General features: G+C 35.1%; 3 protein-coding genes across 3 annotated transcripts; all 3 read left to right on the top strand.

Moving 5' to 3' along the window:
- Positions 1-2,362: 2,362 nt before the first annotated feature.
- LOC114187966 (GDP-L-galactose phosphorylase 1-like) lies at positions 2,363-5,899 on the top strand. Its single transcript, XM_028076419.1, has 7 exons — positions 2,363-3,121; positions 3,302-3,423; positions 3,852-3,911; positions 4,013-4,255; positions 4,339-4,524; positions 4,658-4,906; positions 5,306-5,899. Exons 1-7 carry the CDS (start codon positions 3,007-3,009, stop codon positions 5,633-5,635), a joined length of 1,305 nt encoding a protein of 434 aa, XP_027932220.1. The 5' UTR covers positions 2,363-3,006; the 3' UTR covers positions 5,636-5,899.
- A 1,791-nt stretch (positions 5,900-7,690) lies between these two features.
- LOC114187759 (pentatricopeptide repeat-containing protein At5g15280, mitochondrial) lies at positions 7,691-11,754 on the top strand. The gene has a single exon (XM_028076115.1). The coding sequence runs from the start codon at positions 7,899-7,901 to the stop codon at positions 11,478-11,480; it is 3,582 nt and encodes a 1,193-aa protein (XP_027931916.1). The 5' UTR covers positions 7,691-7,898; the 3' UTR covers positions 11,481-11,754.
- Positions 11,755-12,508: 754 nt separating this feature from the next.
- LOC114187760 (imidazole glycerol phosphate synthase hisHF, chloroplastic) lies at positions 12,509-25,100 on the top strand. The gene is made up of 19 exons (XM_028076116.1): positions 12,509-12,762; positions 12,883-12,965; positions 13,063-13,157; positions 13,713-13,816; positions 15,758-15,927; positions 16,037-16,151; positions 16,736-16,791; positions 16,897-16,935; positions 17,045-17,143; positions 17,363-17,425; positions 17,498-17,560; positions 17,657-17,739; positions 17,869-17,977; positions 18,063-18,116; positions 18,719-18,806; positions 18,952-18,989; positions 19,505-19,610; positions 24,539-24,705; positions 24,858-25,100. The coding sequence occupies exons 1-19, from the start codon at positions 12,615-12,617 to the stop codon at positions 24,915-24,917; spliced, it is 1,740 nt and encodes a 579-aa protein (XP_027931917.1). The 5' UTR covers positions 12,509-12,614; the 3' UTR covers positions 24,918-25,100.
- Positions 25,101-26,848: the final 1,748 nt, after the last annotated feature.

Below are 26,848 nucleotides of genomic sequence, written 5' to 3'. Positions count from 1 at the left end.
ATACCAAAATCATGTCTCACCCACCAAGCATAAAGTTGTCATGCATACCAATTCCATGCCCATATTTATAACTAACCATCCAATCAGGTTTTATACCAAGATCATACCAAACTCATCAATTCCAGTCCATAAACCATCTAATACATGCAAAATTACTCAATTCATGCTTTAACATAGTAATCCAACCAAATATGTGACCATCACCCAAGAACAAAGAAGAAAACAACACCTGAGCACATTCTCGCCTAGTTCTGGCTCAGGCTAGAAAGCCTCGCTCAGGCGAGAGGGTTCTTTCACTCAAGTGAGCTCCTTTCGCTCAGGCGAGCTCTTTTCGCTCAGGCGAGAGCTCGAAAAGTGAAACAATGGTGCTTTCGCGTTTTCTCGCTTAGACGAGACCTCCTCGCCTGAGTGAGATGGCTTCTCGCTCAAAATTGGAGCTCATCGCCTGAGCGACAGCTTGCGCAAACACCTGGAAGGGTTTTTGATACTCTCGCTTAGGCGAGACCCACTCGCTTGGGCGAGAATATCATATCTCCTCCACTGTTCACGCAAGCCAACACATAGATTTAACCAGAGCAAAGCACAGTACATGTTCATATTAATTTAAATACCATACTATCACCAAGAGCACAAGACATAGCTGAAAAACAAGCAAAATACATTTAAACACGAAACCCTAACTTCCCTTACGTGGAAAAAGCTACTGTGAGGGATTTTGGGTACGAGTAGAGAAGCACCACAACTCCTAGGACAATTTAGTGAGTTGGAAAAATAGTGGAATAGATTTAAGACGAGCCACTACGGTGAATCCTAACTGAAATCTCAAAAATATGACTAGAGGGGAGAGGATACGGGTTGAAAACCAACTTACGTGATGTAGGAACGGAGTTGAGCTAGCTTGAAGATGAAGGAGGTCCAAACCCTAACAGAGCTTCTGTTGAGGGAAAAAGGAGAGAGTAATGTGATTATTTTTACAAGTGATTGCAGAATGAGAGTGTTAGGGCTGTTTAGGGGTTTTTAGCACCCTATGAACTAACTTTAAGCCCAATAAATTAGGACAACCTTTTAAACATTGGGATAAAAAGATAAGTGAGTCTTACCATATATAGTGTCTCCAAAACATTCTAACACTCAAATCAATAACATAAAATACACGTAGTAAATGAAACAATGAACAATACCTACCTCATAAATAGTGCCTTATTTATTGAATTTTAATTGCTTAATTAATTAACATCTAAATTATTTGAATGGAATCTTTAGATTAATCGTTCCTAGACGAGTAATATTATCTAGGTTCACTTAATACAATACCACTACTAATAATAAAATAAATAAAAGGAAACATTAATATTCTTATCTTTACATAACTAATAAGTACAATAAATATCAACGTAAAAAAATTATATATATTTTTTATAAATCGTAAATCATTTTGGATTAAGATAGATAATTATATCACTAATCAAATCGTGAGACGTAAGACCAGCACTTTTAGGGGAGGCTAAAATGCTTTAACAAACCAATTAGGATGATTAAGTTGAAATAAGTAATGATCGAAGACTAACAACCACCATTACCTATTTTTAAACTTCAAAGGTGGAATGAGGCAACTATGAATTCTTCTCACACATTTTCCCACAAGTGGGACCCATTCTTACAAGGAAAACTCAAACCTCATCTAAACTAGTTTTTGTTGTTTCTCCTTCTCCATTGAAAATCCTAAATGGTGGGTGTTCCTCAACATCCAATAACTTAAAAAAAAACTTGTTATTATTTACTAAATACATTATTTTTTTTAAATTAAAATGAGTAAAATAAGTATTATTTAGAAAATACGTTTTTTTATTATAATATATACACTGCTTAACTTTACTCTAAATATATTTAGTCATAGTTACTAAAAGATATTTTCAACTTAAAAATATTCTAAAATAAAATAAGATTAAAGTTTGTTTATATTTAAATCTACCCATATGAACGTTTTTTATATATATATATATATATATATATATATATATATATATATATATATATATATATATATATATATATATATTTAAATGAAGACGTCTATTCCATTCGTTTAATATCTTAATTCATTTTTGATATAAGATAATGATTAGAGATGAATTAAAATACCCACTGTTTTAAAATAATTAATTCAAAATTGTAAATATTAAAATTTTCCAACAATTTTCTGATGGAATATATATATTTTCTCTAGAAGATTCATTATTTATTTATTAATTAAACAAGTATGAATTTTCTAAAATAAGAGTGTGGGTTAATAAGTTACTAACGCCACAACCCCTTCAGTTTATGATAATTGGGTATATACCCAATCAAAAAGGTACATTCAAAGCCACAACCACCACAATTGCACTCTGTTACACTTTCTCTCTTATCTTTCTCTCTCTCTATCTCCCTATATAAACAAACAACAGCCCTGATCCTCTTCTTCGTTATCACCGCCATCAACACCACCCAACACCACTCTTCTCTCTCGACTTCCCTCCAACTTCCTTCTGGGTTTTGCAATTCGGTTCATTGGGTCTTCAAATCTGTCACCTTTTCCTCCGTTTAACGCGAGACGAGAGAAAGGGGAGAAGGAGTAGAAAGAGAAGAGGGATTGATTTTGATTTCGAATTTTGGGGGTGTGTGGGGTTAATACCCGGGGTTGTAGCATTGTAGACATCACGGCTATTCAACGAGTTCGCCACTCGCTCTCACATGCCCGTTGTGGCCGTCGCAAGGGTTGTGTGAGTGAGAGCAACCCTTCGCCACACGGCGGGCGTGGCGCTCTCCCCTCCGAAGGTGGTAGCCCATCTGACCTCCTCTTTCTCGCCGGCGGTGGTTCAGCCCTTGATTGTTAGGATTATTTAGTAGGGATAGACGTAATATAAGCAACGCCTTCAAAAGTTTTCAATAAGGGGTTTCTTGTTTCCTTTTGTTGCTTTTGTTCTTCTTCTTCTTTGGTAGTTGTTAGTTTAGGTGAGGTCAAGAATGTTGAGCATCAAGAGGGTTCCCACTGTGGTTTCCAATTATCAGAAGGAGGAGGGAGGTGAGGCTCCTGACGGAGGATGTGGTCGGAACTGCCTCAAAAGTTGTTGCATTCAAGGTAGGATCCATCATCTTGAATTTTAGTCGTGAAGTTAGGTATTTCGGGTTGCCTTTCTCTGCAATCTTAAGGATTGTGATGCTACTGTGACTGTGGCTGCAATTTTAAACCATGGTGTGATCTGTTTGATGGATTTTGGATTTTGCTCATTTGTGTTTTTTTGTGGTGTTTTGGGGACAGGTGCGAGGTTGCCTTTATATGCTTTGAAGAGAGTGGACAAGGTCGGTGAAAAGGAGTTGCCTTTGCTTGGATGCAAGGAGCATTGCCCTGTGGCGTTTCTGGACTCGCTTATCCTTGGGGAGGTATTTATGAATTCTGATTGTTTTATTTGTATACGTCGGTGTGTCTTTATGAGTGTGTTTTTGAGTTTTTTTCAGTTTTGGTGTTTTTCTTTGTACGTGTAGGTGTGTTATACGTTATGTTATGTGATTTGAGGATTTTAAGGATTCATGTTTGAATCTGTGTAGATGTGTCATTATGGTATGCGTAAAGGTTTGGTGTTCTGTTTTTACTGTGGCTAGAACTGTAGGTGTGTCGTTATGTTATGCCTTTTTTTAAAGCTCGATGTTCTATTTGTGTTGTAGTTGTGTCATTATGTTTTGCGGTTTGGTTTTTCTCACGTTTTAATTTGTGTTTAAGTTGGGCCATGATGTTGTAGTTTATGTTTTTCTTTTCCTTGTTTGTAGTTGCTTCATGATTTTTCCTAAGTATTTTGGTTTTGGTGGTGTAGTGGGAAGAACGCATGCAGAGAGGGCTTTTCCGTTATGACGTCACAGCCTGTGAGACCAAGGTCTGATTTGTGTACCATTTGGTTTGATTCACATTCTAGATGTGCTTTGCTTGTTTAGGTTTTTGCATGCATGTTGTTTGATGTGTTGGTTATTGGGTTAGGTTATTCCTGGGGAGTATGGTTTCATTGCTCAGCTTAATGAGGGTCGCCACCTCAAGAAGAGACCAACTGAGTTCCGTGTCGATAAGGTCCTCCAGCCCTTTGATGAAAACAAGTTTAACTTCACTAAAGTTGGACAAGAAGAGGTCCTGTTTCAGTTGGAGGCTAGTGAAGATGGAGAAGCTCAATTCTCTCCAAATGCTCCGATTGATGTTGAGAATTCTCCTAGTTTTGTTGCCATCAATGTAAGTATTGTAGCTTTTTTTGCAGTCTGTCATTGAAAGTTTAGTAAAAATAATTGTTTAACCTGTCTGTAATTTTTTAACAGGTGAGTCCTATTGAATATGGGCATGTGCTGCTGATTCCCCGGATTTTTGAGTGTTTACCTCAGAGGATTGACCATGAAAGCTTCTTGCTTGCGCTTAAAATGGCAGTTGAAGCTGGGAATCCATATTTTAGGCTGGGATACAACAGCTTGGGTGCATTTGCAACCATTAACCATCTTCACTTTCAGGTACTTGTTAATCAGTGATCAACTTGAGATGACAACAACATCCTCCATGTTGATTTTTGGGTTGTTCAATTTGTTATCTAGTGTTTTAGCAGTATTCATCATATTGACATTTTTGTGATTTTGACAAATTCAGGCGTATTACTTGGCTATGCCTTTTCCCATTGAGAAGGCCCCTACCAAGAAAATTACCAAATTAAGTGATGGAGTGAAAGTATCTAAACTGTTAAACTATCCAGTCAGGGGCCTTGTTTTCGAGGGTGGCCAGACTCTAGAGAGTTTAGCAAATGCTGTTTCAGAAGCCTGCATCTGCCTTCAACACAACAATGTACCGTACAATGTACTTATTTCAGACTGTGGAAGGCAAATCTTTCTCTTGCCACAGGTAAATTGCTCTTTAACTTCGTCCCTTTCCAAAATCACATTGCTTAGTTGCTTAACATACCATGTTGGCTTAAGTATGTTGTACCTGCTTTATGGTTTTACTGTTCTAATAAATTTTCTGTTGGTTTTGGTTCCTATACAATTGTTTTTCAATTTTTAGTCGTCCTCCTCACAATTAGCTGATGTTCTTAAATAACGGTTAGAGTGAATATCTTCCAATATGAGAGGGACCAATACCTAAAGTTTGCAATTTTATAAGAGCTACAAGAGTAATGTGAGGATTAAAACCATGAATCAAAATTTTTATAGGAACCACAATAGTCAAAAAGGTTATAGTGTCCTGAAATCTGTTGAAGCTTAAAATGTATGGCAACTTACTGGATTCCAAATGGTGAAACAGTGCTATGCAGAGAAACAAGCTCTCGGAGAAGTGAGTGCTGAGCTTCTGGAGACCCAGGTGAATCCTGCTGTATGGGAAATCAGTGGGCACATGGTGCTGAAGAGGAAGAAGGACTACGATGAGGCATCTGAAGCCAATGCCTGGAGGCTTCTTGCTGAGGTCTCCCTCTCTGAAGAGAGGTACGAGGAAGTCACTGCTCTTGTTTTTCAGGCCATTGCATCTGTTGACTTGAGTGTCAAGCCTCAATGTGCTGAGGAAGTTGATTCTGTTAGCTCAAGCACCCAGCCTGCCATGGTGGCTGGTTCACAGCAATGCCTTGTTCTCCAGTAACATGGCTCTGATTGAAGTGATTATGCACTAAATAAGCTGCTATATTACAGTTCAGTTCAAATATGTGTAGCACCCTTGTACTATGTGGTGACAGCAGTTACTTGAGTTTGAAGTGTTATGTGCATGTTTTATGGACCTTAAAAATTATGCTTTTATCATATGAACTTGTCCTTCGTAGTCTGTGTAAGAAAACTACAATGTGAGCATATTCTGTGGTTAGTGTTTGTGGTGGAATAATGTGACATACTTCATGGTTTTATATGACTTGAATAGCTTTTATCATTTTTTTTATTGTTATTGCAGTTTTGGTTTTTCTGCATAATGCCGTATGACATTAGCATTTGTTGAACAAGTTACGGTTTTCGTTGATGAGAGAGGAAAAAAAAGTAGAAAGGGAGATGGGTTTTTAATTCTTATACAAGAGAGAAAATAAAAGAAAATTTAGTAACTTTCATTATTTGAAGACTTAATAGTAAATTTTATTTTCTTATATTTAGTCAATAATAGGTGAAAGATGGGGTTGCTATTAAGTGAAAACACATAACTTTTTTTCCAAATGGAATTTTTATAATTTTGCAAGTATCGTACTTTTAAAATTATATATAAATCTACTCCTTTTCCCTATTCTCTCCATAGAAACATATCTTTATGCCACTAAATTTGCTCTCACGTTTAAAGTACCCTTTCTTTCATGACTTCTTAGACCTAATTTGTTGGTAGAGACCAAAAAGTTGTATGACAGTTCATGACAGTCTCTGTATCTTCATTTCTCACAGTTATTAAACCGAAAAACATAGCCCTTCCCTCGTGAATTGGGATCCCATACAACGTGACCTAAATTCGTATAGAACACTACCCAATTTTAATGACTAATCTACAAGAAAACTCACGTTAAACCTAAGGTATTTGTTAAAAAGCCAAAGACATTTTCCCAACACAAGAGATAACGTGAATCTCCACCATATATTATGGTACGTGTCTCCACTATTGTCACCCACCTATATGAAAACCACGATGATTACCACCCGAAAGGCCCTTTAAATTTGCAAGAAGAAAAAACAAATTCTTATTTTATTGAGATCAAAATCACTATTAGTATTAACATGCCACAATAAAATCCAAATGTCTAATGCACCACTGCCAATGTTCTTAATATAGACCTTCTTGAATCCAAGTCCTCCTACCACACAAGAGGAAGATGATGTCAATAAAAATTTTGGCGATTGCAACATTTCTTTCTTTGTTGGGTTTGATCCCAATGGAGGGAAAATCAACACCAAGCATTTTGTACCAAAATGTATCTACTAGTGTTCCATCAACAACTTCACAATGGGTGAAGAACAATGCAAGAGGAAGAGGTTCAGGTTGTCGTGGGAGACCATGGGTGTGCCGTGAAGGGAAGTTTGCACCAAAAAGAGTGTGTTGCAAGAATCTCTGTGTGAATGTGAGTTCCGATAAAAACAATTGTGGGTTGTGTGGGATTAAGTGCCCCTTCAATTGGCAATGCTGTAGAGGTTTGTGTAGCAACATAAACTTCAGCATTTTCAACTGTGGCAAGTGTGGACATAGATGTCCTCGTGGGGTGCGGTGCTCGTTTGGTGTTTGTGGTTATGCATAAGCACTTGCTTCATTCCTTCCAAAGCCACCAAACACAATTGCTTGCAGCCACCTAACATGAATCCTACTTTCTCATCTCCCACATGTATATGGTGAAAGGGACATGTTTAATTGATTGTGAATCTTGTTTTATTCTGTACCAAATGTTTTGCATGCAGAAGTGTCATATCTATGTTAGTTACTACGAAAGCATAGTTTTTTGGTCATATAATCGACACATGAAAGCAATTATGTGTTTGTTTTGTTTCGTACTCTTTTAGGTAAAAAACATCGTGAGAAGAGTTGATGTTATACTTTGTTGTTAGCAGAACAATTGTTACAATACATAAATGGTCATGTATCTAATGTTTATTTTAAAAGAAAAATTAAAATATCGAACTGAAATTCGATTAAAAAACCAAATTCTCTTTTTGTTTTCCGTTATAATTAGAACATACATTGAATTTTTATTTACTGCAAGTCTTTACTCTGTTGATACAAAGGTGTTCTTACAACATTTGAGGAACTTTTCACACACAATGATTCTGTAAAACAAATTCAAATTGTAAATAAAATGTCTTGGTCACATCATAAGCAATATCTCTTCTACAACTTCGTTACCGCCGCTTCCACCGCCACAACCAGTGGCGAGCAGTTGTATTATTGAATGCTCCTCTCTTACTCCACTCTTCGCCGCCGCCGCCGCTGCCACCTTTTTTCTTCTCTCTCGCGTGCTCCCACCACTCTTCCGTCCGTTCAGTCACCCAACCTTTACCTTCTCGACAACAACGCTTTTCTCAAACCCCACCTCTTGGACCTCTCCCTCGCGATTCCCGAAGCCACTCGCACGTGCTGGAGGCTCCCCGCGCTGGGCCCCTCGCACGTGCTGCATCTCTTGCAGGCTCTCCAGTCCCGTCGCGTAACGCTCGAAAAGGTTCGGTCTTTGTGGGAGGTTTTCAAATGGGGTGCTCACACGAACGCGGGTTTCGACTTCAAGCAACGTTCACTGTCCCACGAGATCATGGCCTCGCTTCTCGTTCAAGTGGGGTTGTTCAAAGAAGCCGAGGAGTTGCTTTTCGCGTTGGAAAGCAATGAAATTTTTGATGATCTCATTAAAGGGTATGCTGGTGCGAGAGCATGGGAAAAGGGTGTCTTTGTGTATGACTTTATGAAGGGAAGAGGGAAGGTTCCTTCGAGGGATTGTTACGGTGTTTTGGTTGATCTTTTGGTGAAAGTGAAGAGGACGAGTCTTGCATATAGGGTGGCTTTTGATTTGGTGGATTTGGGTGTACCACTGAGTGGTGATGAATTGAGGGCATTGAAGATGGTTATGGTGCAGCTTTGCGTTGGTGGGAGGATTCAGGAAGCAAGGAACTTGGTGAAGAAGGTGTTGGTTCTTAATTGTGAGGTTAGTAGTTTGGTTTTTGATGAAATTGCGTTTGGATATTGTAAGAGGAGGAACTTCAAAGATTTGGTTAGTTTCTTTGTTGAAATAAAGTGTGTCCCTAGTGTGAAGGCTGGTAATAGAGTTATGAATTCATTGTGTAGGTGTTATGGTGTAGAAAGGGCAGGGCTGTTTTTGCAAGAGCTTGAAAGTTTAGGTTTTTGTCCTGATGAAGTAACCTACGGGATATTGATTGGTTGGAGTTGTCGAGAAGGGAAGATGGGAAATGCATTGAGTTGTTTATCAGCTATGCTATCAAAAAGCTTTGTGCCACATATATTTACTTACAATGCTCTTATAAGTGGGTTGTTTAAGGTAGGTATGGTGGATCTTGCACGTGACATTGTTGATGAGATGATTGAGAGGGGGACACTGCCTGATGTATCCACTTTTAGAGTTCTTATGGCAGGGTATTGTAAGTGCAGGCAGTTTGATAAAGTGAAAAGTTTGGTTCATGAGATGGAGAGCCGTGGTTTGATTAAGCTCTCTTTGATGGAGAATCCGATTTCCAAGGCTTTTCTGATTTTGGGCTTTGACCCTTTGAGTGTGAAGTTGAAACGAGACAATGATGGTCGACTTTCGAAATCGGAGTTCTTTGATGATGTTGGAAATGGACTTTATTTGGATGCAGATGTTGATGAGTTTGAGAAACACTTAACTTTGGATCTTGAAGAATCCATGGTAACCAACTTCAATTCATTTGTGGGGAAGGAATGCAGCAATGGTAACCTGAAAAAGGCATTGGTTTTGGTTGAAGAAATGCTTTGTTGGGGACAAGAATTGTTGCTGCCTGAATTCTCAAAGTTAGTGAGACAACTCTGTTCATCCCGGTCGCAAACCACATCAATGACAAATCTTTTGGAGAAAATGCCACGGTCTGCTCATAAACTTGACCCAGAAACTCTCAATTTGGTTGTACAGGCATACAGCAAGAAAGGCTTGCTGTCCAAAGCGAAAACTATACTTGATGAAATGCTTCAAAACAAATTTCAGGTCACCAATGAGACATATACTGCCATATTAATGACTTTTTGTAAGAAAGGAAACATGAAAGACTTCAATTTTTATTGGGATGTTGCATGTAGAAATAAATGGTCACCAGGTTTGGAGGATTTTAAATCTCTTCTTGTTCTTATGTGCCATCAGAAAATGCTGAAGGAAGCATCACGGTTTCTTGAAATCATGCTTTTATCACACCCTTGCTTAAAGTCAGATATATGCCATGTATTTGTGGAAGTACTTTCTAATAAGGGTCTTACAGACATTGCACTTGCAGCTTTAAAACAACTACAACCTTGTTTCATCTTGGATGACACTGGTTATAATAATCTTATAAGGGGCTTATGTAATGAGGGAAACTTTTCTCTTGCCTTTACAGTATTGGATGATATGCTAGATAGATGTTTGACACCTTGTTTGGATATTTCAGTCTTGTTAATCCCTCAACTATGCAAGGCTAATAGATATGACAAAGCTACTGCATTGAAAGATATAGTTTTGAAAGAGCATCATTCATTTTCTCATGCTATAGATTGTGCATTGATGCGTGGATTTTGTATCATGAGGAGCATAGGGAAAGCTGAAGCTATGTTCCGAGATATGTTATCTAAAGGGTTTAATCCAGACGAAGAACCAGAACTGTGTAACATGCTTATTCAGGGTTACTGCCAAGCTAATAACTTGAGAAAAGTGGGGGAACTACTTGCTGTTGCAATAAGAAAGAGTTGGTTGCTATCCCTCACAAGTTACAGGAATATGGTGCGATCAGTTTGTAGGAAAAATGGAGTCTGGTTTGCTCTGAGCTTAAAGAACCTTATGCTTGCACAATGTGCACTTGATGGACATATCATATACAACATTCTCATATTCTATCTTTTATCAGCTGGAAATAGTTTAGCTGTTAACAAGATACTAGCTGAAATGGAAGAGAAGAAAGTTGTGCTCGATGAAGTTGGTCTCAACTTTCTTGTCTATGGTTTCTTGCAATGTAAAGATTTATCCAGTTCCCTGAATTATCTTGCCATCATGATTTCAAAGGGATTCAAACCAAGTAACCTCAATTTGAGGAAGGTAATAAGAAGCCTGTGTGATGCTGGGGATCTGCAGAAAGCCCTGGAATTGAGTCAAGAAATGAGATTAAGAGGTTGGATACATGATTCCGCAATTCAAACATCTATTGTAGAAAGCCTTCTGTTGAGTGGTAAGATACAAAAAGTAGAAACCTTTTTGGACAGGATGGGAGAGGAATCTCTGACTCCTGATAATATCAATTATGATTACCTTATCAAGTGTTTTTGCCAACATGGAAGACTGAACAATGCAGTTCATCTTATGAACACAATGTTGAGGAAACATAACATTCCAATTTCCACCAGTTATGATTTTCTCATTGTTGGATACTGTGCCCAGAATAAATTGGACATAGCTATGGATTTTTACTCTGAGATGTTGAACTGGAATCTCAAACCAAGAATTGAGACAGTGGAAATGCTTGTCCATAGATCCTGCCAAGATGGAAAGACAGAATTAGCAGAACAATTCCTAGTGGACATGAGTCATGGAGGTGAAACTCCAACCAGAAAAATGTATTGCACTGTAATTAAGAGTTATCACATGGAAAAGAATCTCAGGAAGGCATCAGAGCTCATGCAAGCCATGCAGGAAAATGGCTATCAGCCTGATTTTGAAACACATTGGTCTCTCATAAGCAACTTAAACAGTGCCAAAGCAAAGGACACTGATAATGGTGGCAAGGGTTTTTTATCAAGACTTCTTTCCAGAACTGGTTTTCTTCAAAAGAAATGATTCAAAGAAATGACCTTCTGTTGTGAAAGGGGTATTTTTTGGTTGTATATTTTTGACACTACAGTTTTGGTCTCAACATTGTTTATTAAAGTTTGTTCATCACTTTGAGTGTACTAGTCTAATTGTAAAGTGACTTTATCATCTTTCTGTATTTGGAACTTCATGTAAACTTCAAAATTCACACTTCTGTAGTTTCTAGGTAACATGTATTTATTAGTTCTGTATTTCTTCTTGGAAACTGACAGATTCATTATGGGAGATACCACTCAAGACATTCCCTTTGAAAATTCTTTTCCAATTTTTGTACAGAAGTATACACTTGATCCAAAAAAAGGTCTTTATTGTGTTTCTTTAATAAAGTTTTTCAAGATATTAAAAGCATGTAATACCTTTTTTGGTAAAGATAAATGTAATATATTTTTTTTGACACAAAAATATAATTATTTTAATATTGATAAAGAAATTATAGAAATTATAACACTTTTTTTTAATAAGATACAGGGTAAAATTCTAAATTTGAAATTAAAATCCAAATTAAGAAGTCAGTATTGCAAACAGTCATGTTAAAAATTATTTTATCTAAAAAATGAAACCTTCAATTTAATACTTGTCAAGATTTGATATTTAAATTATAAAGTAAGTTATTTTTAAGAATATATTTAAATGAGAGGAGTGATTCTCTCCCACAATTAATTTTAATTCATGCACTTTATTTTTATCTTTGTAATTTTCAAAAGTTTTTTTAATATTTATGATTACTTCTCTTTACAAAATTCTCAACCTGAAATAAAGGATAAAAATAAAACACTCAACAATTATATAGCGGAAAATTATAAATTATTTTAGATGAAAATGCGAATTAATAAAAACGCATTTAAGCCTAAAATGAAATAGCAAAAATTAAAACTGTACTATTTTGTAAAATATTTGTACCAATTATGAAAATATTAGATAAAAATCTAAATTGCACAATAATTTTGGTGAAATAGTTGTTTGTCTTTCTTGTCAGAACTTGCGAATAATAAGACTGAGATGACAAAACGACGCCGTAATCCATCTTGATTGCTCATAACACAACACTATACACAGTGTTGCTTCTGAGTCTAAGTTAGAAGAGAATCAACATCAACAACAATGGAGGCGCCGTCATTTGCTTATTCGGCTTCCTCTTCTTCTCTCCTTTCTCTTCGAAAAACGCCACCCTCATCCCTGAGATTATCCCGTTTCAGCAATACCAAACATAGAAACTTCTCAGTTCGTGCCTCCTCGTCTGGGGATTCTGGTTCGTTCTCTCTGCTTTCTGAAGACACCCTTTTGCAAAAGTCTTCTCCTTTTTGTTTTGTTCTTTTCTGGGTCTTCGTTTAGTTCCACAACAAACTCTCGGATTCTCTTGATTTTTCAGTTGTGACTTTGCTTGATTACGGTGCTGGCAATGTTCGGAGTGTCAGGAATGCAATCAGATTCCTCGGGTTTGAAATCAAAGATGTGAGCTTTATTGCACCATTACATAATGGAATTTTTTTTATTTTTTTATTTTTTGTGTGTGAGATGTATTGAATCTGAAGTAATATTTTTTTACTAGGTGCAAACCCCGCAAGATATTTTGAATGCAAGTCGGTTAGTTTTTCCAGGGGTTGGAGCATTTGCTGCAGCCATGGAGGTGTTAAGCAAAACTGGGTATTCATTTATTTTAATTTTTTTACTTTTCAAGTGTTTTTCTTTAGTGGTTTGGTAGTTGTAGTGTTATGCTTGTTGTAAGATATTTCTGCTGGGTTATAGTGGTGGGTTATTGAAGGATATCACAGGACAATACTAGTGTTGATCTTTATTCTCTTTTGCTTGATTAAAATTTACAATGTACACTGAAAAGGGGTTGCCTCAAGACTCCTATTTATACGCCATATATTGGAGTTTAGGACTAATATGTACTGATAGCTAAGTAGATGGTTGGTTAAAAGTTTGGGGATGTTAAGTTGGAGGGCTTTTGTTGTTGTTTTAGACTTTTGCTGTAATGATTACGAATAAACTCATTTTTTATATCTGAGGTGCCTTTTGAATTGCATAATGTCTCTTAGTTTTGCTGAATTTTTCAGTTCGGATTATAAACTAGGAATTGTCATGTATATATTTGAAGTTCTTTTGAGGCAATTTTTATTTTTTATTTTTTGAATGATTGCTCTCTGAATTTTGGTTTGAGTCAAATGTTTTATTTTGATCATACTTATTTTTCAGAATGGATGAAGCATTATGTTCATATATTGAAAAGGATCGTCCATTTTTGGGGATTTGTCTAGGACTTCAACTACTTTTTGAATCTAGTGAGGAGAATGGACCAGGTTAGTCGTAAGACATCTTTAGTTGTTGTTATTTTTACTGCTTCAATTCTGAACATTTGTTTTAAGTTTAATATTATTATATTATTGTACTATAGCATAAAGGATGCCAAGGTTTCCATCCATGTAGATGTGAAATTAAATTAAGCAATATTAACCTGCTTCTACAGAAAATAAATGCACGATTTAAATTTTTTTGTTCGGCCAATGCTAATGAGAGGAGAATCTTTTGTATTCATAATTTACTTTTATTGTGTACTGGGCAGTGTAATATTTTCTCATAATTAACTCTGGTGGAAATAGTGTTTCAATGCATGATTTTTAGCGGTTATAGAGTCCTAGATGATGAGAATCAATGATTTTCATGTCTTATTTTTATTGTGTACTGTGTAATGTAAGAATTTCTTATAATTATTCTGTTTGCCAATGCGTTTTTTGAGCGGACAGAGTCATAGTTTATGAGAAGAGATACTTGAGATAAGAAGAGAAGCTACAGAAACAATGTCTTTTTTCCTGGTTAAAATAAGAGTAAGGAAAACTTCACTGAAAGTAAGTTTAGTAAGACAGAAGTTAGTCTAGTTTGGAGGTTAAATTATAATGGACAACTATATGGTCAATGATGCTCTATGGTGATTCAGTAGTAAAAGTTGCGCAATTAAGTGCCAGCAGAGCAGGAGCCAAAATAATGTTTACTTTTGTAGTGGGTGACTCGAGACCCAGAATATATAAGGTTATGAATTCAATAGTCAGTCTGATTAAAATGGGCAGAGGAAGACCAAAGACAACTTCAGGAAAATCATTAACGATAGGCCTTGGTTTCAATGATTTTGTTGGAGATCTCATATCAACTAGATATGACTAAATTATAGTATATAAGTACAAATCTTATCTTACAAGTCAGTTTTATGAATTTGATTAGACTTATGGTCCACTTGCTAAGATGGTATCATAATGTATTCTAACGAGGTTTGTTGGACATATTGTACTACTCACTATTAGGTTGTTATCATCATCTACAATCTAGTCCTACATTCAAGATGTCCAGTCATCCGTGTGAGGGGATGTGTTGGAAAACCCAGTTGGTTAAAGATATAAGTCAACTATAGCATTACAACTTGATGCATATGTCACCTTTTACAAACTAGTTTTGTGAGGTTGAGTTAGTCTTAAAATCCATTTCTTAGGAGTTTTGATCAATTTTTCTTTATGGAGTCTAATACTTTTGATTAATACATTTTGTCAACCCCGTTTAGTGGGTTAACATTTTTGTTTGGTTGTATTGTCGTAGTTCATTTTCTTAAGGGTGTGATTGGGGGGGAGCTTTGGATGGAAGGGAAAGTGAGGACATTAAGTTCTTGTTAATCTCGGATTTTATTTCTTTCATTTTAAGAACCTATCAAATTCGATAACATTTATTACAAGTAAAATTTTTACTCTTTGCTCCCCTTTTCTCCAAACCCCAGCCGCTCCCAAGCATACTCTTACCCAAAACACTTAGATTTGGAGATATTGGTATTTGTGCATTTCATAATTCCTTAGTGTTTAATTCATGCTATTCTTCTGCAAATGGTATTTTTGTTTAGTAGCACGTTGAAATATTTACTGACTTAGTATATGGAACCCCATAAAGTTGTTTGGCTATGAACTTGTAAGGACAATGTACATCATGCTCATATATTTTTGTTAAGTCATGAATGTTGATTTCATAACATGGGTAACCGGGTAACAAAGAATCCAATCCATCTAGACTTGACAGTTCAGTTTATTGAGTCATTTACTTGAATCTGTAGGCTTAGTAATTTTCGGCAAGCTTTTCTGACATCTAGAGACAACGGTCTCTGATTTAACAGAAAGCTTACTTTCCCGAGCACTACAGGACCAAACTACCTTGTTTTTATTCACACTTTTATTTAAGTATTGACGGATAATGTGCTTGTGAATCAGTAAAAGGTCTTGGCTTGATACCTGGAACTGTTGGGCGATTTGACTCATCAAATGGTTTTAGAGTACCACATATTGGCTGGAATGCTTTACAAATCACGAAGGACTCAGGAATTTTGGATGACGTTGGAAATCACCATGTCTATTTTGTGCACTCTTACCGTGCCATGCCTGTATGTTTCCACTTTTCTTTGAAAATCTCCTTGTTGCTTTGGTTGTCATATTCTTACTCCTTATTTCATGAAGGTGTTTAAGTAATCTGTTATTTTTTAATTGTCTCAGTCAGATGATAACAATGAGTGGATATCCTCCACATGTGACTACGGTGACAAATTTATAGCATCTATTAGAAGAGGAAATGTGCATGCAGTTCAATTCCACCCAGAGAAGAGTGGAGGCAAGTTTTATCTTCCTTTCCAATCCTTTATTTCTCTCTCTCTAATATACAGAGCCCTAAATCATGGAGGCTGTCATCTCTGTTGAAACTTATATTCTTCGTTAGCTTGTATTTGGACTCTGGTCGTGCAAAGAATTAAAATTTCCGAATCAACACTGTTTTGAAATTTGAAGTAATATACACATATTCAACTTTACAACCTTGTTCCATTAGAGGAAGAATGAAGGATGATCTTAGTTTCCAATTGATTAACAAAAGAAAAAATTGAAATGAAAAGACTGGAAAAGAAATAGGAAAGTACTTTTTTTTTTGAAGGATGAAGTAGGAAACTAGTTAATTCCATTCAGATTGAAAATTCTCTTTCTGTTTTTTTATAGGATTTGCATTTTGAATCTTGAATGAATTTTGGTGGAATACTTTTGTGAAATCTGAATTGCTCCAAATTTCAATCTTCTTTTGGGGGAATACAGTGACTCTTTTTTGATATATTTGCTTCTATGGTAAAACAACATGCTATGTTTTGTTCTTTTTTCCATTCTTGGGCTGTGATATTCTTGCTCTGATTCCTGAAATATTATTCTCAGATGTTGGTCTCTCTATTTTGAGAAGATTCTTGAATCCGAAGTCAAACATGACAAAGGTGGCCTTCATACCTTTCTATGCACTTGTTCTTTATCATAACTATTATAATAATTTTGTTTTGACACATGGTAGCTAACCATTTGTAATATTCACTTGAAGACAGAAGCCTGGGGAAGGCAAAGCTTCAAAACTTGCAAAAAGGGTAATAGTCATGGAAATAGTCATGTTTTAAATTAATTAATATGTATTTTTGGGCTGCCTCTTGGGTGCATTTATTCTGTTGATTTCCTTACAAAACATTGTTTATTAAGGTGATTGCTTGTCTTGATGTGAGAGCAAACGATAAGGGGGACCTTGTTGTAACCAAAGGAGACCAGTATGATGTAAGAGAACATACAAATGAGAACGAGGTATAAGATATAATACTTATTTTTTGGTTTTACGAGTTTGCTTAAAATTCAAATAGAGGATATGCCAAGACAATGGAATCTATACAATACAAACTTCTAGTAGGTGTAATTGATTATTGAACAAGAACCATCTAAACTTCATTTTTTTGCTGTTGCCTTGTTAGTATTAAAGGGTAAACCTGTTTGTGTATTATCTTATGAAGCTATTTTAATTGTTAGGTAAGGAATCTTGGCAAGCCAGTTGATCTTGCTGGACAGTACTATAAAGATGGAGCTGATGAGGTACGCTTTTGATAATTTTGTTCTATTTTATGAAACTGGTTCTTCCCTATTAAACTTAAAGATTGGGTGCAGGTCAGCTTTCTAAACATTACTGGATTTCGGGACTTCCCTCTTGGTGATTTACCTATGCTACAGGTTTGTGAAATATACCAAAAGGGAAGTTTTTTAGTTGGTGCTAGACTATATTTTATGCACTATCCACTCTGGTTTCATACTCCCTATGCTTCACAGGTATTACGATACACATCAGAAAATGTTTTTGTACCGTTAACTGTTGGTGGAGGAATTAGAGATTTCACAGATTCAACTGGAAGGTATTATTGCTGATCTATATTGACTTTCTTGCAACACTTTTTTCAATTAAAATATCCAGTAGTGTAGTCTTATCATTGTGTTCACTCGGAACTTTCAGAACTTTTTCATTTGGTTAATTATATTCTTAGGTACTATTCTAGTTTGGAAGTTGCTTCAGAATACTTTAGGTCTGGGGCTGATAAGATTTCCATTGGAAGTGATGCAGTTTATGCTGCAGAAGAATATTTAAGAACCGGAGTATAGAACTCAATCCATGTTTGTTTCTATTAATATGCACTAATATATGTGTCATTTCTGATGTTTCTATGGTTGTCACATTTAGGTAAAGACTGGGAAGACAAGCTTGGAGCAGATATCAAGAGTTTATGGGAATCAGGTTAGCCAAAAGCTGATTTCATGTCTGCTCCTTTTTCCTATGCATGTGCCTGTGTGTATTTGAGAATCCCTGAACATACATATAACTTTAGGCCTCTTTTTACCCCATTTTATGGTATAATTTTTCTGAATGCTTACCATGTTTTTCAATACAATGTATCAAATTGCTGATAAAATTTTGTAACGAATAGTAGCAGTGTTTATATTAATAATGATAAACTATTCATAGAAGATGTATTTAACTAATTTGGCTTTTACATCTAGTTTCCCCTAATTATAATGGTAATGTAATACATTTGAATATAATACGTGATCACAATATGCCTAGTGAGTTCTATTCTGTTGTTTAGATGTTCAGAATAACTTTAATTTTGAACCTTTCTTTAGAATATGATAAATTACTAGTTTTGGAAAACATGTTCTGACTTGTAAGATAGGAAATAGTAAATTTTAAGTATTTTATGCCACGTCTTCATGTAAAATGACAAGTAATAATGTATTTGATGGAACTAGGTAACCAACTGTCTTGGGCATAACCATATCACAAATAATTAGAAGTCTTCTACTCAATTATCTACATTCCTATTAATTTTCATTTTGCAGGCAGTGGTTGTTAGTATTGATCCCCGTAGAGTGTATGTAAAGGATCCTAATGATGTTCAATTGAAGACAGTAAGGGTTTCAAATCCAGGTGAAGATCTTGCTGATTTCTATTTCTGATTTAGTTAAAATAAACAAGTTGAGAGAGATTTTTGGATGTAAAATAGTGAATATACACTTTTATGTGAAATATATTCAATTTTAAATATTCTAAAGCCACTTTATGTTGGTTTCAGGTCCAAATGGAGAAGAGTATGCATGGTATCAATGTACAGTAAGTTTATTTTCTATCTTTGCTTAATCTTTTTTATCATGTCCACTGAACTAGATCTCTTAACCTTTTAGTTTTCTTTTCATTTAAACATTCTATATCAAATAGTGGATAACACTGGAGTTACAACCTTAAGAGAGGCTAAAGGAGGCATGACTAGATTACAGATTTGGTAGATTGATTATGGGTATAGGTATAAGTAATGAGACCCTGCACTCCTGACTATTACAATTATCAAGAGTTCTTGAGTCTGTCTTAGTCAAAGTTATTGGTAATATAAGATGCCCTCTACTTGTATTGTATGTAATTAGTGCTGCTGGTTACATTCACAATACTACTCTCGAGAGGGGAAATACAATTTTCCATGCATCCAAATATTTTAGTCAGTGGTTGTCATGAGATCTATATTCACGGATGAAGCTCTTGGAATTTCTTTAAAGGGAAAGAATGGAATATAGTTATTTGACTATTCACTTCCTGAAGCATGTTCTCATGTCAATACTTATGTTTATTGTCAGGTTAACGGAGGGCGAGAAGGCCGGCCAATTGGTGCCTATGAACTAGCAAAAGCAGTTGAAGAACTTGGTGCTGGAGAAATACTACTTAATTGCATCGATTGTGATGGTAAATTTAATTTTGCATCATTCAACTATATTTGACTAAATTTTTTCTTTATCAAGCGCAGTCTATGTTTCTTCTCCAAGTGCAGTTTATTTTTTCTTTGAACACTTAGTCTTTAACCAAGCCAAATGATGTCATGTAATTCATGAAATTGACCTCATTTAGTGTGTTAACATTTTTGTTTGTAAGAGCAGTTTTTTTTTTTTCTTTTTCAAACTAGTATGGAAATTGTGATATCCCATTTAATAGGTAATCTCTAGTATATAAAACATCACATGATCATACTAATATAGAGCAACGAGACATAAAGTATATGAAAATCAACGTTTTACCGTCATCCAAATATATACTAAAGTAGGAGTACCATAGGCACAGAACAATGTCCTGAGCAGAACTTAAACATGAAATAGTTGTCCAAAAGCATTGCTCATAGAGCAAGGAATTACAAAATAAACAGCTCCAAAAGGGGCTGAAAAGAGCGATAACAAATGTGCCTACACTAAACAGCACCGTCTCCGCCATCCGCACGATCACTAAAAGTTCCCACATCTACTCACACAAACATGGGTGATCATTGCAAACAAAAAAATCCAAACAAGAAATAGACACAAAGAGAAAGGGTAAGCTAGAGACAAAACAATTTTGATATATAAGCAAACGAATTATAAACAGGCAAATGAATAGACACCCAAAGCATGTAATAGCAAACGGTAAAAGATCCTCTAACTCAATTATCTGGATACATGTAGTGAAATCGAATTCACTGGTTGCTTGCACTTGTGATGGTCTCTACTACTCTGTAGAATCATTGTCAATGAGTTTCATCCTACCACACACAAGGTTAGTCCATGATCATCTAAGGTCATTATCCTGTCAAAAACTAGGACATTCTGCTACTCTCACCACATGAACCAGTTTACTCTAAGTGAGTCACTTAAATTCTTACACGCAATACCTTATCACCAAAGGAATTTCTCCATGAAATCCTCACAAGGAATTTCTCCATGAAATCCTCACATACTTCACATATTATATCAAGTCAAGTCCCATACATTATATCAAGTCAAGTCCCATACATTATATTCATCGGCAAGGTCATCATCACAGTTTAGTTCATCATTATATTTCAAAAGTTCATATCATCTCCACACATTCACATAGTCACCAAATATACTACACAATAGTTTAACAATGCATATGCAAATCGGTTGGGGGTTTTAAAAAAAAATAAAACCGCAACTTGTACAAAAATTATGTTCTTACAATAAATTGAAAGCTAATTGAATCAAGAACTTGATGCAGAAAGAATCAATCCTATTGGGTACCTATAGAAAAAGTTATGCACTAAACAAGTGACAAAGGTCAAAGCTGCCAACAACCTAATCTAAGGGAACCTTAAAAAAATTGCTCTCACTATAGAATTCCAAACAAAGATCACTACGGTTAAGACAAATCATCATATGTCTAGAACCTGCTATAAAAGTTTTAGCTCGATCCGACGGTTAACAAAGCGGGAATTCAAAATTTTTCGAGATAAGTCAGAGTTGGAAAGCTCAACTTGTCTAGCGAGATATTGGGCTTGCGCAGCTAGATTTTGGAATCGCCCAGTGAGTCTTCATAATGTAGAAACACGAATCCTACAATTTGATAGCGTCAAATGAATCTAAAACCCATTTTAAGTCCCATGTAAGTCAAAAACATTTTCAATTTCACGTTACAGTCTCAATTTCCATCAAATTTATCTTAAATCACATGTCAGGGGTTAAAACAAGCAAATCATTTTGAAAACTTATAAATCCTAGCTTCCTCTATCTTGACTGAGAGTTAAACTTGAGGAGGAGAGAGCCCTAACGGAAGAAGCACCACAACTCCAGAAGCCAACTAGAGGGCTGAAAAATATGAAACATAAGAACGAAAATGAGGTTGTAAGGAAGAACCCATGATAGAACCAACACCATAGAGCTGGAAAAAGGAAAAAAAACAGAAATTGGGGTTTGACTTACTTGGAAGAAATAACATTCAGTTAGCTCAGAGGAGGACTTAGCTAAAGCCCTAAATCAGATTTTGTTGTTTAAGGAGAGCAAAACTGAATGAGCTCTTTTGAAAAAAGAGAGGAGATGTGGTATGAAAACTAAAGAGAGTTATCTTTTTTTCTGAAGAGAAATGTGTGGGCTGACTTGGGCCTCTTTAATTAACTGGGCCCAACAATTAAAACACAGAAAGTGGGCTTTATATTCTCTCCAACAACAAAAATTTTCGACCTCGAAAATTGAGTTACCAAAAAACAGGTGTGAGTATGACTTCCTCACATCCTCCTCTAGCTTCCACGTGGAGTCATCTATCATCCTATCCGAAATGACTATGACTAGACTGATGGATTTTCCTCAGAGTTGTTTGATTTGGTGGTCTCAACACCAATTGGCTGCACTTCCACGAAGAGATTTTGTCTAACATGCACATCCTCAACCTCTAGCACATGAGACGGGTCAAGCACAGACACCTACTTTGTTAGCGGGGGATATGGAAAACTGAGTGGACATTAGCCAACTGAAAGAGTAAGGCAATCTTGTAAGTCACTGGTCCAATCCTTCTCAAGATTTGATATGGACCAAGGAACTTAGGAGAAAGCTTCCTCGAGCGGATAACCTTTCCCACATGAGTGGTTCGGGTCACCCTCAGGAAAACATGTTCCCCTGCTGCAAACTCCAAAGGTCTCCTTCTCTGATTAGCATAGGAGATCTGCCTACTCTATGAGGCTTTCAACCTTTCCCTCAATTTTCGAGGTCTAAAATTTTTATTTTTTGGGAGAATGTAAAGCCCACTTTCTTTGTTTTAATTTTTGGGCCCAGTTGATTAAAGAGGCTCAAGTCAGCCCAAACATTTCTCTTCAAAAAAAAAAAAAGATAACTCTTCAGATTTCATTCCACTCCAGCTCCTCTCTGTTTTTCAAAAGAGCTCACTCAGTTTTGCTGTCCTTAAACAACAGAATCTGAGCTAGGGCTTTAGCTAAGTCCTCTTCCGAGTTAACCGAACGTTCTTTCCTCCAAGTAAGTCGAATCCCAACTTCTGTTTTTTTCCCTTTTTCCAGCTCTATGGTGTTGGTTCTGTCATGGGTTCCTCCTTACAACCTCATTTTCGTTCCTATGTTCATATTTTTCAGCCCTCTAGTGGCTTCTGGAGCTGTGATTCTCCTTCTGTTACGGCTTTCTCCTCTTCAAGTTTAGCTCTCAGTCAAGATAAGGGAAGCTAGGATTTATAAGTTTTTGAAATGATTTGTTTGTTTTAACATTTGCATGTAATTTAAGATAAATTTGATGGAAATTGAGACTGTAACGTGAAATTGGAAATGTTTTTGACTTACATGGGGTTTAAAATGGGTTTTAGGTTCATTTGACGTTGTCAAATTGCAGAATTCGTGTTTCTGCATTATGAAGACTCGCTGGGTGAGCCCAATATCTTGTTGGGCGAGCTAAGCTTTCCAACTTTGACTTATCTCGCGAAATTTTGAATTTCTGCTTTGTTAACCGTCGAATCGATCTGAAATTTTTACAGCAGGTCCTAGACATATGATGCTTTGTTTTGACAGTTGTGATCTCTGTTTGGAAGTTTATAGTGAGAGTAGTTTCTTTTTAAAGGTTCCTTTAGCTTTGACCTTTGTCACTTGTTTAGTGCATCACTTTTTCTATAGGTACCCAATCGGATTCATTCTTTCTGCATCGAGTTCTTGATTCAATTAGCTTTCAATTGATTGTAAGAACATAATTTTTAGATTTTTGTACAAGTTGCAGTTTTATTTTTTTTAAAACCCCCAACCGATGTGCATATGCATTGTTAAACTATTGTGTAGTATATTTGGTGACTATGTGAATGTGTGGGGATGATATGAACTTTTGAAATATAATGATGTACTAAATTGTGATGATGACCTTGCCGATGTGTATTGTACTTTGATGATATAATGTATGGGACTTGACTTGGTATATTTTTGTATAATATGTGATTGTTTTGATATTTGAAATGGTAATTATTCTGATGTAATATGTGGAGTATGTGAGGATTTCATGGAGGAATTCCTTTGTGATAAAGTAGTGTGTAGTGATTTAAGGATTCAAGTAAGGCTGTATCCTGACATTCTAATGACTCACTTAAAGTAGACTGGTTCATGTGGTGAGAGTAGCAGGAGGTCCTGGTCTTTGACAGTATAATGGTCTTAGATGATCATGGACTAATCTTGTGTGTGGTAGGGTGAAATTTAATAATGACTATGCGAGCAATAGAGACCACCACAAGTGCAAGCAACCAGTGAATTCGATTTCACTACATGTATTCGGATAATTGAGTTAGAGGATCTTTTACCGTTTGCTATCACATGCTTTGGGTGCCTATTGATTTGTTTGTTTATAATTTGTTTGCTTATATATCTTCATTTTCAATAATTTAAAAGATAAGTGATTTCTTATATGCAATATATTGACACTAAAGTTGGATAAAAATGACTTTCACTTGGTTTGTATCTGGTCTCTTAAACCTTTTTCATGAGTGCCATGACTCATTACTAGTTCAGTCTTCCAAATTTTGAGGGACTGAAAATAAGATACATGCCCTTTACCTTGACCCTAAACTTGTTATGGGGATTAATTATTGGTATAGCTATAGCCTCTATTCATTCTTAGTAAATGCTGTTTTGAGCGAGTTGCTATTTCTTATATGAAAGAGATAGGGTTGTCTTGTTGCATTCGTTAGTTATTTATTGTTCTTTTATGTCTAAATTTTCTTAATTTTGCATCTCTTATTCTCCTACTATTTGTACTTTCCATTCTTTTCCTCTAACAAACGATTTTCTATTGGAAAAAATAGAAGACTTTGGGTGTAATTTGATTATATACTTAATAAATTGTTACTTTTATTCTAATTTTCTGCAATGTTTTCAGGTCAAGGGAAAGGATTTGATGTAGATTTAATTAAGTTGATATCAGACTCTGTAAGTATCCCTGTGATTGCAAGTAGTGGTGCTGGCGCTCCTGCACACTTTTCTGAGGTGTTCAATAAAACAAATGCATCAGCAGCACTTGCTGCTGGCATTTTTCACAGAAAGGAGGTATTACTTCTGTTTCATTATTTTCTTAGTGCTGATTGGAATGATTTTGATTTCTTACCTGTGTTCTATGATGTGTGTTGTGAGTTAGGTTGGTTTTGATTGATGTAATGATGCTATTAAGGCATTGAAATTTAGATCTCCATTAACTGCAGGTGCCTATTCAGTCTGTAAAAGAGCATTTGTTGAAGGCAGGCATTGAAGTTCGACTCTGATCATTTGCATTTAGGGGTAATTTTTTTTAGATGCACTTCTTAATAAACAAACTTTGTATGTTATCCCTTTTTGTGTAATCTAAACTCTCAAAATGTCAATGTTTTGGATTATCAAAAGAATTTCAGTGAGATCTTTGTAATATTTTAAGAGAAAAGATTTACCATGTGCAGCACTTTTTACAAGTTTGTTTCATTTCTCTGACCATAATAGATGAATGGACCGATGAGTGTCTCTTATTTAAAAGAAATAAAGTGGAAATAAGAAAGACAAAATTATGAATAAGAACGAATAAGAAATATATACAAGAGTAAAGCTAATGTCAATTTTGTGTATGAACACAATTTATTATTTCCTCTTAAGAGTTTCTTCAGTCAACTTCCATCATTGATGTTGTGAAGTTATTTTATATAGTTTTTCAGTGTTTTTATTCTAATTTTTGTATAATTTGATTTTATTTTGGAAATTTATTCCATAAAAGTATTTCATGTTATGAAAGTTCTGTTTCGAAAGTCCTGATTCAGAATTTTCCGGAACATGTAATTAGAAGTCACTTTTACACAGGATGAAATAGTCATTTTAGAAATTTTAGGGTGTGCATGAAGAAATTGATGAAGAAATTGTGGAAGTGTAGGAAGTAAAAGTCTGATTATGATCAAAGCCTTGCAGAAGCTTCTAAATAAAGAGGGTGTGGATAGCAATATAATGACATTATCTACAGCCACGAGAGTGTGAGAGGTTCACATGTCAAACGCATTTAAAATATTATTTACAATATAATTGCTTTTACTTATCTCTCGTTTTTTAAAAAAATATTAACTATATATATATATATATTTATCAAATCTTTAACTGGTTTAGATTTATGTATTTATATAAAGTAAAAATGAAAATGGATAGAATAGAAAACATCATAGTTACTATACCAGGATCAAGAAATTTCTTCATAATGACTATAATCTATGTCAAAGTGGAATATATTATTATGATCTTCAAATTTTTTATCTTTGAAATTCTAAATGTTTATTGAAAAAATGTCTAACATGTTAGACTGTGTTTCGGTAGCTTACCTTTTTCCTACAAAATTAATCAAATTCTTCTCTATTAGAAAAAAAAAGAAGGTAAGATTGAATGACTTTAATCAACTTCTTCAAATGGTGTTAATTTGATAATTTTTAATTTATGTTTTAATCCAGAAAGAGTTTTAATTAAATTAACTAGCTTAACTATTTAAAGTAGTTCAATCATCACGGGTAAGGCACTAAAAATATTTAATATAAAGGTCTTTCAAACACAATGTGTTTGGAAGTAATTAAGTTTAATTTAAATATGTTTACATACCTTTTAATAAGGGTTACAATAATTAAAACTAAAACAATAACCGTGACGATTTCAAAAATTTTAGAACTCAGTTAATTATATTTGCAAGATTTATGCCTTAATTAATGCTTTTGGTTTTAAAACTTAATTCAGAAATTACAATTGTTCAGAGAGTTATTGATTTATTTATTTTTTCTTTTTAGTACAGAACTATCACTTAACGTTAAGTTTAAAACAAATTTTATTTTTATCAAAGATTTTTATTTATTTATTAATTAAAATATCCATATACATTACTTATTAATTGATCTTTTTTAATCTATATTTTCTACCATAATTAGTACATTAACATTTTTCTCATAATTAAATTGATTTAGAGATATAATTATTATTTTTTTCTATGAGGATGTTTTGGAATTAGTGTATCCTTTAACATGATTTAGTAGTGCAGTTTTTGATTTGTAAGAAAATTAGGGTCATGTAAAAAACAATGCCACAATTTGGAAAATTAATACATAAGAGGCATATTCTTACATCTTTGTACCCATAAAAAAATCTTAAGATTGTAAAATTTAAAAGTAAAAAGTAAGTTTTAGATTATATAATTTAGAGG

This window comes from Vigna unguiculata, chromosome 6 (assembly GCF_004118075.2).
Source record: "Vigna unguiculata cultivar IT97K-499-35 chromosome 6, ASM411807v1, whole genome shotgun sequence".
NCBI classification, from domain to species: Eukaryota; Viridiplantae; Streptophyta; class Magnoliopsida; order Fabales; family Fabaceae; genus Vigna; species Vigna unguiculata.
This window is presented reverse-complemented; position numbering and strand designations above follow the sequence as displayed.